Raw genomic sequence first — 19041 nt, 5'->3', positions numbered from 1 at the left:
AAGCCAGTTAACGCGTTCGCAAATTTCTGAGTTAAAAGATAAGATAACTAATACCATACTAATACGCTCAACTTCTCAAATTGAAAGGAACCGTGTACAAGCGTAACAAGGTACTTCGAATTTTTACGTATTATCTGTGAAAATGAAAGTCAAAGTGTTGAGATTGAGAATAAGTCATGTAAAGATGAAGAAATTGGGCATGTGCATGGTGATAATTTTAGCGTTGATGCTTCTCATACGTAAGTACCCGAAATTATGATTACATTTTACTAATCTAACTGCGCCAAGATTTCTGTCTCTCGTGTACTTCGAAGTTGAGATCATGATCACGAAAGAAATGTTCATGTTGGTTTATCTATGTGTTCATCTTTCAATCCGTTAAAACTGAATGCTTTTAGAGTGAAGCAACCAAATACTTTTGAATTTATTGAGCAGTTTTAATTTTTTTTTGCATTAATTTTTTTTTGCAAGGTAAAAATGACAAAAGTTTTTCTCAATTTTTACTTTTTAGGGTTCCCCAATTAAAATCGAAGACACCGAGTATTTTCAATTTTTTTCAAATTATATTGTTTTGAACGTTTGTTTGAGATCAAATAATTCGAAAACCTACTGAGATTTGCGAATATTTGTCGTTTCGTCAGTATTTTTATACCTCTAAACATTTTATGAAAAAGTTGCCAAATTGTGAAACCTAAAAATTTGGAAAATAAATTCAATCAAATAAGGATTCACGATAACAAAATAATTTTTTTTTCTTATTTTTCTCACTTTGCCAAAAAACTGATGTCCGAATTAAATATTAATTTTTTGCTTTTAAATTTTTGAATTTTTGAAAAATTCTTATCAACGATTTTGGATTTGCATTTATTTCTGTGTAGGGTAAATCAGAAAAATAGCCAACATTACTGCAAAAATATCAAGTCGAACATAGCCAAACAAAACCTTCCCATTCTGTTTATTACTTTCTGCCAAGCAAACATTTTCAATTTTGTCTCCTCAGTCTCCTTCTTTATAATTATCTACTCAATTTATCCATTACTTTCACTTAATTGTTTTCCACTGAAAAAATTAATCACTTTGGTTATATGTGAGGGCGCATACGAAAAGGGACCATATGACCAAATTTCAGGGAACTTTTTTTTTGGGGGGGGGGGCTATTGCCAGGTCCCTGAGACCTCGCTTGTTTCTTTTAAATTATTTCTAGCTCCTTCAATAAATTTCAAAGTTGGGCAAAAATTCATAATGACAAAGTTTGTTTATTTTCCAAAGTACTACCCATTCCCAAGGTCAAAAATACGTTTTTCGCAATTTTTTTTTCAAAGCTTGGTTGCCCCTTAAATTTCCAAGATAGGCAACTTGTCCGTAAACGTTTTTTTCAAGTCGTACCCGGTTATATCCAAAACTGAAGTTTTGACATCCATTCACCAGACACCCTGTATAGGTAATTAAGTTTATGAAATGGTGGAGAGGCGAAGAAATTAGTTCAAATGTTTTACCTTCTTGTAAGTATATGAAATGGACTTCACATTTGGCAATAAATATGCATAATTTGGCGTGATTTCAATGGATTTAATTGTATAAACACACCTTGAGTTGTTTTTTTTTTTAACAGTAGACTTATGGCAGTTATGGCTCATGCTGTTGAGTGAATTGTTGACATGTGTCAACTGTTGTCATATTACGAAGGGTGTAGGAATACTTACTTACATGTATCTGATATTAAAAGTACTCTTATCTACCCAGATTTTTATGGGCATTCTTAAAAATTCTTACCTGATATCTTTTTTAAAAAAATTTTCAATGATTTTAGGCTCGATCATCTACCGAATTCATCATTTCACCACCCAGACCACCCAGGGTACAGATCATTTGATTAAAAGTGAGTAAGCCAATTGTTACTTATACTTCATGAGCAGATTATACCTAACTTATACTTGAATTATGGTCAAGTAAATCGACACGAGAAGCGTAGGTAATTTTTCCCTCTTATTTTGTAGGAAATCCAATTTTACAAGTTGTTCATTTGGACCTGAAAGGAGCTCCTCCCAAGATGTCTTATCTGATACACCTTTTACCAAGACTAAGTAGCATCGGAGTCAATGGTTTATTGGTAGAATATGAAGATATGTTTCCGTACGATGGTGAACTTGAAAAAATCCCATCTAAATCACATTACTCTAAAGAAGAAGTACGTATATATTATAATATCTGGGCCATCATTAAAATTAGTACCAATATCAAAAAATAGGATAATTTGTCACAGACGATGTAAAGTCAGGTAATAACGCAATGCAATTAGGTACTTATAAGTATTTTGATCAATTTTATTAACAGGTTTCACGATTTTTGAAATACTGCGCCGAACTAAACATCGAAGTTATTCCACTGATTCAAACGTTCGGGCATATGGAATACATTTTGAAGAAACGAGAATTCAGTGATCTGCGAGAAGATCCGGAAGATTCTCGTGCAATTTGTCCATCGAATGATCGTTCGTTGAAATTGATTAAAGAAATGATTCGTCAGGTTTTGGCTTTACACAAGTTTAGCAAAAGAATACATATCGGTTGTGACGAAGTATCTGGCTTAAACATGTGTCCAAGATGCCTGGAAAAACGAAAATCTACAATGTACTTAAGTTAGAATAAGAAGTTGGTAGTGTGGAATTTCGTATTTGTCTAAATTGTATTTTTAATCGAATTGTATGCACTTTTTGTTCTGTTTCAAAAGGGAAACTTTCATCGATCACGTAAAACAAGTAGCAATGCATATTCAAGTCAGTTACAATAATTCATTTACCACGCTTATATGGGACGATAAGCTACGTTGGATACCGTATGATCTCGTGAATGGATCAAATTTACACCAATATGTCGAAGTTGTAATCTGGGATTACACTCCAGAACTTGAAGTTGATAAATATCCATTTTGGAATATGTAAGTAAGAGAACTACCAGCTGTAAAAAAAAATTAGGTACTTAGGTAGGTACCTTAGCCTGACTTATCCATCACATTTTATACCTACTTATTCATTCATTCAGGTATACGAGCCTTTTCAAAAAAATCTGGATAGCTGGTGCATTCAAAGGAGCCGATGGTGAAACAGAAATATTACCATGGATGAAAACACGTTTTATGAATCACGAATCTTTGCTGAAGTTACTTGAAAAAACTTCATCAAATACGGTAGCAGGCTTCATATCCACTGGATGGTCCAGATATAGTCATAACTTACCATTATGCGAACTGCTCCCCGCATCGATTCCTTCTTTGTTTTTGACTTCTTTGAAAGTAGCAGCTACCTTGGACTCATCCCGCAGGCCTAATTATTTGGACGATTATAAGGATATCCTTCTATGTGATCTCGTTGAACGTTGTCCTCTAAGATTTTGTTTTGGGTCAGAATATCGCATTGAGGTTTTCTACGACATAAGCTTTTCACGACACTGCTCATTTCCAGAATCTCGTCTTGTAGTCAGTACTTGGGAATTGCAACAACTTCAAAACCAGATTAAGCATTTATGCGATGGATTAATCAAAAAATACAGTTGGGATTGCGAGGACCCTTTAAAAAGTAACACGCTGCAAATCCAATTCTTGAATATTAATGGTATCAATGAACATTTGAAAGCCGAGTCTTTCGATTTGATTATATCGCAGTTTCATCGTGTTAACATCTCGCTCAGTCAAGAAATGGAAATATTTTTCAACGAAAATACTATTAAAGAATGGTTTAAAACACACGTCGAACCTTTTTCGTGGAAATTGAAGAGTATGAACTCCACTCTCCACTTAATTACTTCAAACGAATAGGTAACGACCGGCTTTCCAGAGAATTTGTATCAGCATGATATGTATTGTACACGAGTAGGTATACCTATATTCTGAATGATTAAACAATAAGTTCGTTTATAAATACGTGTATAGTTCGTATTTTTATGCAAAGCCTGTAATTTTAGAATGCCTGATGATAATAAAACACGTATCAGTTACAGTGTATTTTTGTGGTACGTACCTCTGTCTCGTTGCTTATAGCCCTGCACAGCAAAAGCAAATGCAAGTGACTTAAAAATAAATTAAAAAATTATGGTTTTTATTTCTTGGTCGAAATGATTGATTGTCATGTTTTCAACTCACCCAGAGAAATGTGATTGGATCTGATGATATTCGGACATTTTCTGGATTGAATTTGGCCTGATAAGATCTGGTAAGACAGCGTTTTTATATCGAATTATATCCGTTCAGATTGGATTAGAAAAATTCCAATAATCATGACTCAATTTTGAGCTCAAAATTCTGTAGAAATCCTCATAGAACACCATCATCGAAAAATTTGAAATTAACAAAGTCAAATTTTTCACAAGAAAATTTTCAAAATAAATTAAAATTGGAAGGAAATTTGTATACAAAGTATATTTTAATTTCAATCAAAATTACAAAGAATGCACATCGAAAAAAGGAACACATTTGAAATTTTTCATTTTCTCTTTAATATCTTTTTGACTAAATTCACTACCTGTTAGATACCCTGCCCTCCACCCCCCTCCAAACCTTCAAAACTAAAAATGAACAAATTTTTGTAATTTTCAAAAATTGATAATCATGTCTTTTTATCCCTCCAAAAAAATCCGTTGCTACTCGCTAAGACTTCAGAAAAACTTCCAAGTTAGAGGAAAGATTACGTTGTTTTGCCAATTAATGGCATTGAATTCATTCTTAAGAATTCTTGGACTCCCCTCTTCTTACTTTCTCCTTACAAATTCAGAACTTGAATGACCAAAAATTGGATAAAAATATCTCAAATGTATAGAGGGTAAATGAGGACCCAAAGTACTCAGCCTAGTCCATATATGCCCAGGCTTGTAGGACCGCTCAGGTTTTGCGGTTGCTCCAAAATCAAGGTCCTAGTTTGGAGCTTTCAAACGGTCCGGTCCGGCCCTGACCAGAAATTTTCATCGTGGTTATGGGTCAGCCCAGGTCCAAAAAACGGTCTTCATTTTTCAGAAAAAAAAACAAAAAGCCTCCTAACACATAAGATGAGTTGAAAAATGGGATTTTTACTTTCAAAACATTGAAACTTCGAAAGAATAAATTATTAATTAAATCACAATGGAAATTCATTCAAAATAGGCATCTAAAATGGCATTATAAATTTGAATAATTGGACATAACTGAGGTCCATACCGCGGTCATTGGTCCGATTTTTTAGAAAGGTCTTCGGTCTCGGTCTATCCCTGTTATTTTTTCTGAAAAGGGTCATCTATTCAGTTAATATTTAAGGGTAAAGTACCCCTATTCCACCCAGTGCCTAATCCCGACCACCATGTTAGCGCTACCTATTGAAAAGTGATATAAACATGTTCCTCTATCACAGACAATTAATTTGAGACATTCCCAGCCACTGTAAAGCCAAAACTCACGAAATGAATTGAATTTGAAGAAATTCCATGATCAAAAAATTGTTTTTCATTTTCACCATTTTTTATCGCCAAAAAATACAAATTTTTAACTTGTTATAGTTGTTATAATAACTAATTTTTTGATGATAAATATGATTTGTGATCGTGATTAAACTTGAAGTAAGATTTTGATGGTATTGCCGTTTTTGTAATCAATTGCAGGTATGTATAGAAAATTTTTACAAAAGTGTAAAATAATATGGGTCTCCTAATCCTGACCACCCATAAGATCATGTAAATTCAGGTAGTTGGGACTCGGGATTAGGGTACCAAATTCAAACAGTCATTTTTGAGATGCCTCGGAAGAAAATTCCAAAAAGCCATAAAGAATTATTCTATAACCCCAAAATTTTAATATGAGTTGGGGGAAGGTTCAATCTATCTGTTAAGTCATTTACTGTATTTTCATGTGAAATAGTATTTTATTGGTTGCTGCACTTTCAAATGTGGTCAGAATTAGGGTACCTAACTTTTTGGAGGTGGTCGGGATTAGGATACCCAATTTTGAAAAATTGTTTTTGAGTTGTTTTGGGAAAAAAATCTAAAAAACATATTAAATATTATTCATTTAGGTACGCCAAAATTTTGATATGAGTTAGGGGAAGGTTCAACCTACATTTTAAGCCATTTACTACATTTTGAAGTGAAATAGTCTTCGATTGGTGGCGGTTTTACAAAAAGTGGTCGGTTTTGGGCACCCTTGCCCTTACATAATTTTTTTTTAGAGGTCTAAGGTCCGGTCATTTTGGGTCCAGTTTTTTGGTCTGGTCCAACAAGCCTGCATACTCAGTCGTTGGTAATGGTAACACTGCAGGTGCAGTGCTATCTAGCGGATTAGTTCAGTGAGATGTGGTGACGACCAAAACAACCAGCTGTGTTCACTTCACAGTTGTCTCAGGTCGCTTAGAGTAATCGCTCCTCTGGATGGATGGATGTTGGGACAACAAGCCTTGAGTAGAACTGCACGGACGCATGTGTACTTATAGCTCTAGGTATTACCTATTACATAGTAGTGCTCAAATGTGTTCACTGAAGTACCCCAATAAAGTGTTACAAGTGACTTATCACCTTTATGTTATTGCAAGGAATCTAAGTCACATATGCAGTGATAGACCCGATTGGATCTAACCAGATCAGATCAGACTAGACTGTCAATCCTAATCACATTCAAACATTTCCTAGATCTAATTAGACTATACCTGTTTAGACCTATCTACATATTTTGTGCAAGAATTCCAGCCAAAAATTTCTATAGTACTTTTTGCCTTTTTGGACTGTAGGTACGGTACCTACACTAAAAGTTGCGTGAAATGATGATAAATAAATAAATAGGTACCTATCTAAAAACAGTAAAATAATACAAAATTGTTTTAAAAGAATGTAAGATGAAATACTTACTCACCAATTTATATCATCAAAATTGGGTAAAATAAAACAAAAATTGACCTGACTGTGATTTATGTACTATGTTTCTATAATGACTGCGATAATGAACGATTAAGTAGGCAATGACCAACCAGATACCTATTAAGAGAAGAATCCGATGTTTGAAATTTCATCAGTACTACAACTCAGTCGAATTATAGTCATAAGCAAGCCTAAACTGCTGAAAATTTCTCGAATCAAACAATCATAAAACAATTAGTTACATACGAGTCGCTGCTCCGGTTAGTAAGTAATTCTAACATAGGTAGGTATGTAAAAGTTATAGAATTTTCCTCCAAATTCTAACAGAAGCGAGCACATGGGGAGCAACGAAAACATTGCTGGGTCTAGGTAATGAAAAGCCAAAAGCCACTATCAGACATCAGATTACAAGCGCGACCGGCGGCGCTGACTCCGATGTAGCTGTTTATTATGGAGTTTTGAAGACGCCTCGTTAACTTCTAAACTTATTACCTACCTCGCTCGTCTTCAGCGTAAACGCGTAATTTTAATTGACTCACTATTGCGTAATAATCATTTTGCTGCCGTAATTACATCTTCACCGTGAACAATCCTATAACTTATGTACTGTTTAAGTACTTTCGTTATGCTACGTTTAGCCTTCCAACAATAAACAATTACATTGTAAAGTAAAATGCTTTAAACGAATGAAATATACTTGTACCTAAGTAATTTTTTTCTACATATCCGGAAGGTTATCAAATTAACTTCAGACAGCTCTTCATTTTTTTCCTTCTTCTTTTCAAAATAATAAAGTTTTAATTAAATAGTAGGTAGATGTATCGCGATTAGTGATTTGATACGAAAGAATACGTGTGAGATAGGCAGGATCTCGTACATTGCATACATTTGTATACATTGTAATGTATTTTTCTTCTTTCGAACAAAAAATTATTCAACAAAAACATCAACATGTTTCCAGTTTTCAGTTGTATGTACTATATGCTAAGTATACTTTCGACTCACCTATTGTAGTTTTATCACGTGTTAGTAGGTACCTACCTATTAGGAGGGAAAAAAATGTTTTCTGTAGGCGTTCTTTTCGCCTAATACAATTCGAATGTAAATTTCATCGTTCTGATTTCAATTTGATTTTGAAACATTTGCTACATAGAGGTTCGCTTATCTAAATTTAATTGTAATATCACCTCGTGCGCGTTCGAGAGACGAGAACGAGGAAAAAAAAGTTACGAGTTACACAATATATGAAAGCCGACGGAAAGCGGTTATTTTTCCCAATTTGGGCTGCTACCGCGATGTCAATGTGGACTTAATGGCGTTAACATTTCTGAAGCAGAGTGACTTTTAAAATAGCATTTTCTCATCTGCACAGTCTGGTGTTGCGTGTGATGTAAAACAAAATGGCTTCTTTGTCTTGAAAAGCACGTCTTCGTTTCTTATTACCCTTAAACGATACGAATCCATAAAATTGCTTCTTTTTTTTCTCGCAAAGCGGCGCGCAGAAATGAAATTTTGCCCCTCTTTTTTTCTCTTCTTTACACAGATCGTTGGTTAACCGCTGCTGTTTTTCACAGATGGTGTTTATTGCCTCTTTTACCGAGATTTCTTTTTCTCGTTTTCATCTTTTTGCTTCTCGGTGAGCCAGTGTGGGTATTACGACACTATTTTGTACAGCGCAGAACATTCGGCGCTTCGGTTTGTCCTATCTTAATAAAAACGATTTTCAATGCGCCACGATGAATACACCGAAGGGAACAGAATGTTTCATTTTTTTCTCCCACTAGATTCCAAAATAATTCCTTGTTTTCTTCGTAACTTTTGAAATAAGTAATTTTGCTCAACTTTTCCTCGTTTTGTGGCTGTAGAAATTTGTTTGTTGAAACAGAAATTTGAAATTGATATCACCTGTTTTTTAAATTTTTTTATTCACTATAGGCTACGTATGTTCCTATCTAATGAATTGAGAAAAAAAAGAATTGAAACACATTTCCAAAAATTTTGCCAAGGTTCCTTTGAGCAAAAATGAACATATTTTTCAATTTTTAATTTCAAGTAATTTCAATTTTTTTACATATGTAAGTAGGCAACTTTATTAGCCTCGTACATGTTATAAATCTGTACGATTACAACATAAAATTGATTTCATGTACCGAGAGGACAATTCCATTATCATCAGAATTTGCCAAAAATCTAGAAATCAACTTTGCCAGCTCAAAATTTGGTCTGAGGGCTGTGTAGCATGCTCTTTTTGTGAGCCAAATTTAAAGTTGACGAATTTCAAAGGTTCTAAGAAAAGTTTTCTTGTAAGCAATAAATTTATAGAAAATACATCCAATATTATTATTAGAGGCAAGTTAGGCGTGAACTGGGTCAGTTGGAGGCCACTGGCGGGGGCACCGAATGGGGTCCTTAAAATTATACCCCCCCCTCAACAATCTCTCTCCTACTGTTTTTCTCAAGTTCGGATCTACAAATTATTGTTTTTTTTAAGTCAACCAGACAAGAAAAAACTGGACTTGAGTTTTTTTGGGAGGGGGGAGTTGTGGAGTGAGGAAGGAGGAAAAATGCCAATTTTGTCGAATGAAATAACGAATTTTCAAGATGAAGTGACAATTCTGCCAATTGATATAATACTCAACAATTCAACATCTAGTTGGGTTCATTAAAAAATTGTCATTTTCATTTTTGAATTTATGGAAGTTTCGAACTGGGATTTTTTTCAGTTTAGGGATAAGAATTAGCGACAGCGAAGCAAGGGCAAAAGCTTCCAAAAATGTGTGTTTCGAGTGGTAAAAACAAGCGTTGAAAAAATTTGTTTATTTTGTTTTTATTCAAAATTTTGGAATTTGAATGATGAATTTTAATTTTGAAAATGAAAAGTAAAAAGACCCGAGTGAAGCAAGGGCAGGGCTTGTACTCAATTTTTCCCCCAAAAAGTGATTTTGTAACTGAAAAAGTTTGGAAAAATAACAAAAAAGCAATTGAAAAGTATTTGGAAAAGAAATTTGCAATATAAAGCTTAAAAATAAGGAGAGAGTTTTTTCTTTTCCAATTATTGGACTCCTTAGTTTTGGTTCATCCTTTACCAATTGAAAAGTAGTCAAAAAGGTGACAAAATGCGAGCAAAACATTTTAATACACAGAAAAAATTCACAAAAAAAACATTTGACACATTTTTTGGCAGCAAGGTAAGGATTTTGGCAATTTTTGACGAAAAAGGTAATTCTTGGAAAAATAAAACGAGACTGGCAATTTTACCAAAAGGAATGGTTTTCTGATAGTTTTTGGCAAAAAGTGAGATATTTGGACAATTTTTAAAAAAAAAGTAAAAATTTGAAAATTTTCTGAAAAAACGACTATTTTTAGAAATTTTGTTGAAAAGCGAGGATTTTTTTACAACTTTTGGCAATTTCTGGCAAATAACTAACTAAGCCGGGTTTTGAGATACGCATCTAATTATGAAAAAAGAAACTTTTATAGCAAAAATTTGATCATTTCAGTAAAAATCAGCGATTTTTAAAAATAAAACATTAAGTAGGTATATCTTTTTGCAATTTTTTTTTTCAAAAAGTGAGATTTTTCTCTTTGCAACATATAGAAATTTTACGTAAAAAATCAAAACTTTAACCAAAAAACAAGACTGAACATTTTTAGGGAAAAGCACGAATTTTTCGCCACTATTGGCCAAAAAATGATACTTTTTCGCTATCTTCGTTGAAAATGGAAAACATTTTTTAAACCGATTTAAGCAGTTCTGGAGCCTTTATCAAACTTGAAATGTTCATATTCCCGCAAAATTTCACTTAATTGTAAGGAAATTATGAAGCTAAAATTCACATACCAGTTGTCTAGTCAGCTGGAAATGATTTTAGGCCGTTTTGGAGCCTCCAACAATTTTTTTTTGGAAATTTTAGTTCCCCAAAAAATGTCATAAAATCTGTCGAAATGAGCTTTAATCTATGGCCGTGTTCGATACATGTTAGTAATCCACTTTGATCGATTCCAAATCAATCTTCCAAAACCAGTTTCCGCTAATTCAGACTCAGAACTGTATATGTACGAGTATTGTTTAAATTTTCAATGAAATCGCTGAGGAAATATATTATACTATACGTTTCCAAACTAGTAGAAATCGACTTTCCTACCTATAAATTAAATTTTAACTTTGCAAATTTCTGGGGGAAAATTTTGCGGAAATTTTAATACTGAATAAAATTTGCTGGAGGCTCTAGATCTGCTCAAAACGGTTCGAAACCGTTTCGAATCGATTCGTTGGATCAAAAATGGAAATTACTCCAAATTTTTATTAAATTTTGTAAGATTTTGTTCTTTATTTTTCAAGTGGCTTCTAATGGATGACCACTTTTGAATTTTTGAGATTTTAAAATGGTTACTTTTGAGGCAAAAAAAAATACAATTTCTATCCAGCAACAACATTTTATGGCTCGGGAAAATGAAGCTAGGATGGGGACGAATGCCTCCTGCTCTACGCGTTACACCGAGATAAAGATTAATGCGTGTACTTTGTAGAAATGCTACGCTGGATCGAGGATGAAGATTTGTATATCGAATTAAGACAGATCATTGTACGAGCGCAATGGTGGAGGCCATAATCAAAAACAGGCTGCCATGCTGGACTTGAAACCAGTTTATTAAATTAAGTCCTTGAAACTCTTTGGGCAGGTAATGATCCAAATCGTTTCCGTTAACGGATCACGCACTTTGATGTAGCATAAATATAGAGAGAAACCATTTTCTCTACGCATATGTTCCGCAGGTATATACCTACTTACGATATAATTTTGTGGATATCTCGACAGCATCGAAGTAGATGGGTACCCTCTACCTATACGAAGATGATACTCCCGTAATGAAAACTAAATTAAAAATATATCAACGGGGTGTTGAAACCCGAGGGTGTAACTAATTGATAAAATGATTATCGCCGCGAGTAATTAGAAAATTTTGTAAAATTAGTGCCGTGTCATCATCATGTTGGTGTTGGCAATTTAGAAACCATTTTGGAATGGCAATTCTTTCTCAGAAAGAAATCATTCGGAGTTTTTTTTTTATCTCCTTGCTATAATTTTGAACAATCGAATAAAGAAACATATGCGAGTGCCTATGTGCCTAGACCTACCTAATCATAAAACAAACATATCACCGCGAACTGTCATAATATTAAAACATTCATAATGAAAAACTCGTTATCTGTAGGTGTTAAGTCACGCATTCTTATGACAACGTATTCTGCTCATCAACTTGAAAACATAGATTATTCGCTTGAAGTCAACTTTTCACTTCTACATAACTTGTTTCCAAAAGTAACGAACAAGTTGAAAAATCAATCCGATTGTAATTACTTTTTCCATTTTATAAAAACGTGTGGTGTGTATTGTGTAGACTAACTTCATTCGTTTGAAAACAGTTTTTATATCCCCAGCTGAGTATTTAGGTAGGTAGGTAGGTAGGTAGGTAGGTAGGTAGGTAGGAGGTAGGTAGCTATAGGTACCTTAACAAATGTGTCTGCATAAGTGCATACCTGTTATTTCAATTTCGTGTGGACCTTTGCTTGATTATTGGCTGCATCATCACTGATGGTCTTTTAGATTGTTTTTGTAAATTTTAATGTTTCTGCATTTGCATTAATAGTCAGTCAAAAATTTTACTACATACCATAGTGCAGGTAAAATTAAAACGAAAATCAGATGAAATAAAAAAAAATCCTGCAAAAGATTTAACTGCCGGAAAATGTTTATAAGGGTCTCCTTGTAGTCCAGTCAATAAAGAGTTTGACCCAAACAAAATTGCGACAAAAGATTTTTTTGCTTTAAAAGGTCTAGGATGATGTCCTAAACAACATATCCGGAGCCGCCCCCAATCCACCTGGTGCGTTCCCCCCCACAGTGGATTTTAGCCCCCCAAAACACGTTTTTCGTGATTTTCTCCTCCGCGTTGCATTTTAGCGAAAAATGTGTGGATAGATTAAAAATCTACGTCAAATTTCCGATCTAATGATGTATCAACTTCCCTTGTTGGTACAAGGGGGTGGGACTACAACCATTTAAAGAAGGGGGGTTTTCTGAAAAATGCGTAAAGGCAATAGCCGCCTAAGAGGGGTGAAATGGTCTCAGAGAGCGTTTAGATTGATATTATCATGGAAGGTGGGTACCATTGAGAAACTTCCGCGTGGAAAATTTCAGATCCACTGCCCCTCCTCTTTTTGGGGAACGCCCCTTTTCTAAAATTTCAAAACCATTTTTCTCAGCCCCATGTGGACCGATTTTGAAAATTTTTTAGTATGTTGTACACATCCTTTGGAGGTACACCCACAAAAATTTTCAGCCTCCTCCCCTCATATTTGCCCCTCAAAATGATGTAAAAATGTGTCGTAAGGAGGGTTGGGGTAAAATGGGAATTTTGCGGAAAATAACTAAGGATCAATAAATAGGGTGTCGTTTTCTTATGATTCGATACCGCTGAGCACGAATATGACGTCAGTTTTTTTCCTACCCTCATCTAGACCTCTCCAGAGCACTTAGCCCCTTCAAATTTGACTATTGTTAAAAAGCATAAAATAAGTTTGAAACGCCATTTTGAGGGGTAAATATGAGGGGAGGAGGCTGAAAATTTTTGTGGGTGTACCTCCAAAGGATGTGTACAACATACTAAAAAATTTTCAAAATCGGTCCACATGGGGCTGAGAAAAATGGTTTTGAAATTTTAGAAAAGGGGCGTTCCCCAAAAAGAGGAGGGGCAGTGGATCTGAAATTTTCCACGCGGAAGTTTCTCAATGGTACCCACCTTCCATGATAATATCAATCTAAACGCTCTCTGAGACCATTTCACCCCTCTTAGGCGGCTATTGCCTTTACGCATTTTTCAGAAAACCCCCCTTCTTTAAATGGTTGTAGTCCCACCCCCCTTGTACCAACAAGGGAAGTTGATACATCATTAGATCGGAAATTTGACGTAGATTTTTAATCTATCCACACATTTTTCGCTAAAATGCAACGCGGAGGAGAAAATCACGAAAAACGTGTTTTGGGGGGCTAAAATCCACTGTGGGGGGGAACGCACCAGGTGGATTGGGGGCGGCTCCGGATATGTTGTTTAGGACATCATCCTAGACCTTTTAAAGCAAAAAAATCTTTTGTCGCAATTTTGTTTGGGTTTACCTCCAAAAAGTGCTTTATTTACTGGACTATTGAGCATTTCCAACAAAGTCAAACATCCTACCTCTGGAACTAACCCATCTAAGGAACAGAATGAGTCCATAATCTTAGTTTTTTGACAAATAAACATCCCAGACCGCATTTATTAGCATCAAATTCCTTACAAAATAATATGTATCAAACATGAACGACCCTGTTACGTTAATCCCAACTACTATTACATATTTCCAAAAAATTCAAGTTTTTTGTTTGAAAAAAACCATCAATTTTACACTTTTCTTTATACGAAAGCGTGGAACTGGAAAGATACAAAATTTTTGCAACGTACTGTCGAAAGAGGACCATTTTCCATTTCTAAAACCACCATCACATTTGCATGATCAAATTGCAAAACCAATCCAGGGGTTCCAAAAGTAGTGAAAATTGCACATTCAATTTTTAAAAAATTTCTATCATTGAGAAAATTTAGAATACAAGCCCTGGGCCATGGGTGAGACCATTTCTTTGCTTGTTGATTTTGCGAGTTACGAAAGGTCAGAAAAATTTACTCTTTTGCTTCTGCTACGATGTTTCATCGACTTTTTTCAAAGTACCTGCATGTAATCCAAACTCTCAGTGATGTTTGCGCAGAGTTATCGCTTACATTTTGAAATAGTATGGCCCACATTAATCAACTTTTGGTCGTTTTTGATTGTTATTTTAATAGGCTTATTGTTAGTAGAGCCAGTAGAGAGAATATGCCGATTCTACCGCGGCGACTAAGAACACTATCTATATAGTCTGGACTTGTTACACTATGTGAATTCAGTCCTCGGACTAGGTGACTATAGTCACACCAAATTTTTTTTTTAATTTTCAAAAAAAATTGATTCCAAGTTGAAGAGATTCCAGTTTATAGGGATTTGACAACTGTCACACTCTAGGAGATGGTGGTCAAAAACGCCGGAATTAACGAAAGGTCCTGTTGTTATCAGCAATTTTGACAACATTACATTCCAATCTTTATACTAAGACCTTTCATCAGCCAATCAGAAACAAGGCGACACTAGCTCGGCGCACCTCTGTCAAGTTCCTATATTTGGCTAGGTACAAAATTTCATAGGAATTGCAGAAAAAAAACTGAAAATCAGTAGAACTGTTCCTGAGGGTCTAATGGTTTAACTGAGAGCTATGTACCATTTGGACTTTTGTGAGGTACCTTGAGGGGGGGGGGAGGGGGTCCACATTTTTGGTACTTCAAATGCCTATCTTCTGTGCAAATTTCAGAGATTAATGACTCTGGGCCGTGGTGCTATAGAAGCTTGACAGTACCTCGATATTCTCATATCCAGTCTATATCGAACTGATATATTTTCATTATTTATTTTCCAATCCTTTGTGCATATGCGATGTTCAAATCTAGCCATCGTAGGTTCGTTGAAATCGTAGTCTCGCAACTTAGTCTCGCAACATACGAAGTTGCGATACCTATTCAAAATCAGAAATCGTATCATCGTAGGATACGAAACTGCGATGTTCCAATCCTCCTTCGTAAATTCGTAGTCTACGACGCGACCCTATGAAGTAGGTATTCATTGTGTGTCCGTATCTTCGTAGTGTATGCAAGCTGCGAATTGTGCGAATTTCAGAGGTCAATGACTTCGTGTTGCGGTGCTAGAAGCTTGCTAGTGTCTTGATATTCTCATATCCAGTCTATATCTAGCTGATACAGACTAGATATGAGAATATCGAGGAAGTGTCCAGATGCAACTTGAGATGGACAACTCTGCCACTGCATGGTCACAAGGGTAAGGGGAATCATGTAAACATTGCGTGAACATTTACTCCAAAAAGCCCCCGCCGAGGCGCTGATTGTTGAATCCCAAAATTGCGTGGTGGGTCTTTGCGCGAAAAGGGGAAGCATTTGGAATTTTGGAAGCAATAGTTTCCATGGTTTACTCGCGAGAGGCGCTGATAGTTGATTCCCAGCTGCCAGATGTTTGACATGTTTCAGGTTTTTTTGGAGGGGGGGGGGGATTTGTGCACAGTAAGCGACAATGAAACGAATCGACAGACATATACATAGATATGATTTTTGTTTTGTGTTTTTTTTTCCCGTAAAAATCTTCAATTTATTATTGGTTGGTAGGTAGGTAATAAATAAAAATTGAAATTGCATACAACTTTATCAAAAGCTGAATCAAATAAGTAAATTATAGTAAATATCTAAAAGTAATTATTTGAAATTACAAATTTTATCAGCTTTAGGTATAGGTACCTAGATACAGGGTGCCCAGAAATATCGAGCACCCCTAAGAAAGTTTTTCATAAAAAATATAGATTGGCAACGTAAAATAGATGCGTATGATTGGTGGAATGTTATCTCTCCAATCCAACAACCAATCATGTGATATCATTATTATCATTCACTGTGACCAACCAAAGCATTTTAATAAAAAACTTTCTTAGGGGACAGGGGTGCTCGATATTTCTGGGCACCTTGTATATATTTTATAGGCATTGTGATGAATGTTGTGCAAACTGCAAACTCTTATCAAGTGTGTAATCATTACAATTATTGTGGATCATTTTCATCTGTCTTTTTTTGTAATTTAATTTCATTAGGTATATTTAATTTTGAACAAAAATGAGAGATAAAAAGCACTCGAATGACCATGACTACTGTAAAGGAAAAGCTGTCTCAAAAGGAGACGTCCGTGTGTAAGTATACTTTTTGCACCTAACTACAATTGCTTACCCATCTTCCTCCAACATGTATTCATATACTTGTTTTCAGAAAAGTTTGTCAATATTGCTCGCAAAGCTCACCTTTCCGCACAATTTTTGAATTGAAACGTCATATACAGGAAAGACATGATCGTGAGGCTGTCAAATGTATCATATGTGGCGAATATTTTAATAAATTTACCAAACTCAGTTGCATTCGTCAACACTTTTATCGACATCACCGAAGTCAGATACAGTTAGCTGTACATTGTTTGATAAATAAAAGGTATGTATCTATATAGATTGCCCTGCGACTCTACGCAGCCCATGCCATTTGATTTCACTGACTATTTGCGGACAGACTCAAGTTTACACTAGCAGGGGCGCGCTTGATTCTTACTATGTGTTCTCACAGCAGCTCACTGCTGGGCCATTAGAAGAAGGTAGATACTCGCGCACCAGGTTGGATAAAGACTTATATTTAGGCTTGTGATTCAATTTTTAATTTTTGAGTAGAGCTCTCCATTCAAGTGTAGGTACGTCTATGTTTTTTAGATATTCCCCAGACTTTTTCCACCACCAAAAAAATCTTTTCATAGACTTCTGGAGAGGTGAGCACTCGAATAGCTTGTGTATGTTGCATCAAGTTCATAAAATCGGATAATGCCATCGACCTTTAGAGGTGTTTTGTCTTATGCACACGCTTCCTAGGCTTGTTTTTGAATGTTTGTAGTGGGCAGAAACAAAACAACTGGTCTGCAAAAAGTCTGAGGTTTATATAGTATGGGCTGCGTAATACCACTTTTCGTGTATTTATCGATTAAAAGTAGTTAGATTAGAAACTTTCAGAAGTGAATAGTTTCCAAAGTAGGTACATATTAAATTGATATTTTGATGTTTCAGCTTATCTCTCAAGAAATGAATGCAAATTCCAGAATTTAATGCTGTCTTGGTTGATCTGTATCGAAAAGTGAATTTAAAAAATCAGAGCAATACCAGTATTAAAAATAAGTGATGAGTTTGAATTTAACTTTTATCAATTCTAATAATAATTCAAATAGGTACCTAAACACTGTAATATGTTATTGATGAAGTAAAATTTTTAATTTTTTTTAGTAAATAGGTAATGTTCTTTATAATGAATTTTTACTGCAAGTTCTAATCTTGACATTGACTTGATATTAAAATATCGAGGTTGTTTTGGACCCCCTACAGATACCCTACTAATGACCCTCCTGGTCCATATTGAAGAATCCTTCTATTTAAGCCGTCAGGGACTCCTCTACTGATTTTCAGATTTTTTTGGTCAACTTTTTGAATTTTTGTAATTGGCCTCAAAACACCTAAATTTGATCTAGCTCACGTATGTTGGTCTATATCAGCTCGAAATTCATTTGATGTAGGCCAGCGCAGTGGTATATATAGAATCTGCATATTCCTTCTACTAGGCTTCAATACCAACCTGCTGATTTAATTTTTATAAGTAGGTATTTTCCAAGGTTGTACAAAAAGATCCAAGAATGTTCTACATTTTTGATTTTTCACAAACATCTTTTAAACAAAATATTCTTAAAAAAACAGTATTGCATGCAGCGGGAGGAAAATTTTATACCCCACAATTGTGGTCCTTAGCATTAGTTTTCTTCTCCCAAGGATGCATACCTATTCTCCTCATAAAATTAATGTCGATGCTGAAGAATAAAAAAATATAAAAATCTGAAAAATTGTTTTTATAAAAAAAAACCTTTAATAATTAACCCTTGGGAAAAATTCAATACTACCGTAAATTTCAAGAATCTTCATGAAAGAAGTTGGACTGAACAATCAGATAGTGATTTTTGAAACATAAATATGCGAATAAGTAAATGAATTTTAGTGATTAATCGTTTTAGAAATTGCAGATTTTCCTCTCGATTTGAAAATTAAAAAGCCAGGTTGATAGGACTTTGCAAGGTAGGTACCTATAAAATTTCATCAGCTCAAAATTTTTTCGATCGTTTATCTCAATTTTTTCATAAGACCAGCAAAGGAAAAATTCAATACTTCAAAACGCAGAATTTCATTCCATTTTCCCTTTTTTCAACAGCTCTTTGACAACTCATACGAAAAATTTGGAATTTTGGGAAATTCTCAAATTCAATTTCAGTGTAACAACTAACAACTGATGCTGTTTCTAGGTAGCATCATAATTTTTCAACATAGTTAACATTTCAGAAGAGAGACTCCTGGACTTGCATGAAAATATATGTATATGAATTTCTGATATTATTTACATCTTACTAACTTACTTACTT

The 19041-nt window shown here is 34.7% G+C and overlaps 1 protein-coding gene across 1 annotated transcript; it reads left to right on the top strand.

Moving 5' to 3' along the window:
• The first annotated feature begins 54 nt into the window (after positions 1-54).
• LOC135844900 (hexosaminidase D-like) lies at positions 55-4009 on the top strand. Its single transcript, XM_065363285.1, has 6 exons — positions 55-239; positions 1811-1879; positions 1998-2188; positions 2335-2630; positions 2731-2937; positions 3042-4009. The coding sequence occupies exons 1-6, from the start codon at positions 143-145 to the stop codon at positions 3811-3813; spliced, it is 1632 nt and encodes a 543-aa protein (XP_065219357.1). The 5' UTR covers positions 55-142; the 3' UTR covers positions 3814-4009.
• Positions 4010-19041: the final 15032 nt, after the last annotated feature.

Source organism: Planococcus citri, chromosome 4 (assembly GCF_950023065.1).
Source record: "Planococcus citri chromosome 4, ihPlaCitr1.1, whole genome shotgun sequence".
In the NCBI taxonomy this organism is placed as follows: domain Eukaryota; kingdom Metazoa; phylum Arthropoda; class Insecta; order Hemiptera; family Pseudococcidae; genus Planococcus; species Planococcus citri.
The sequence above is the reverse complement of the archived record's forward strand: the minus strand, read 5'-3'. Positions and strand labels throughout refer to the sequence as shown.

Coding starts and splice junctions, on each gene's coding strand:
- LOC135844900 (XM_065363285.1), top strand. CDS start 143: ATGAAAGTCAAAGTGTTGAGATTGAGAATAAGTCATGTAAAGATGAAG. Junction 1,880..1,997: donor TACAGATCATTTGATTAAAA/GTGAGTAAGCCA, acceptor CTTATTTTGTAG/GAAATCCAATTTTACAAGTT. Junction 2,189..2,334: donor CACATTACTCTAAAGAAGAA/GTACGTATATAT, acceptor TTTTATTAACAG/GTTTCACGATTTTTGAAATA.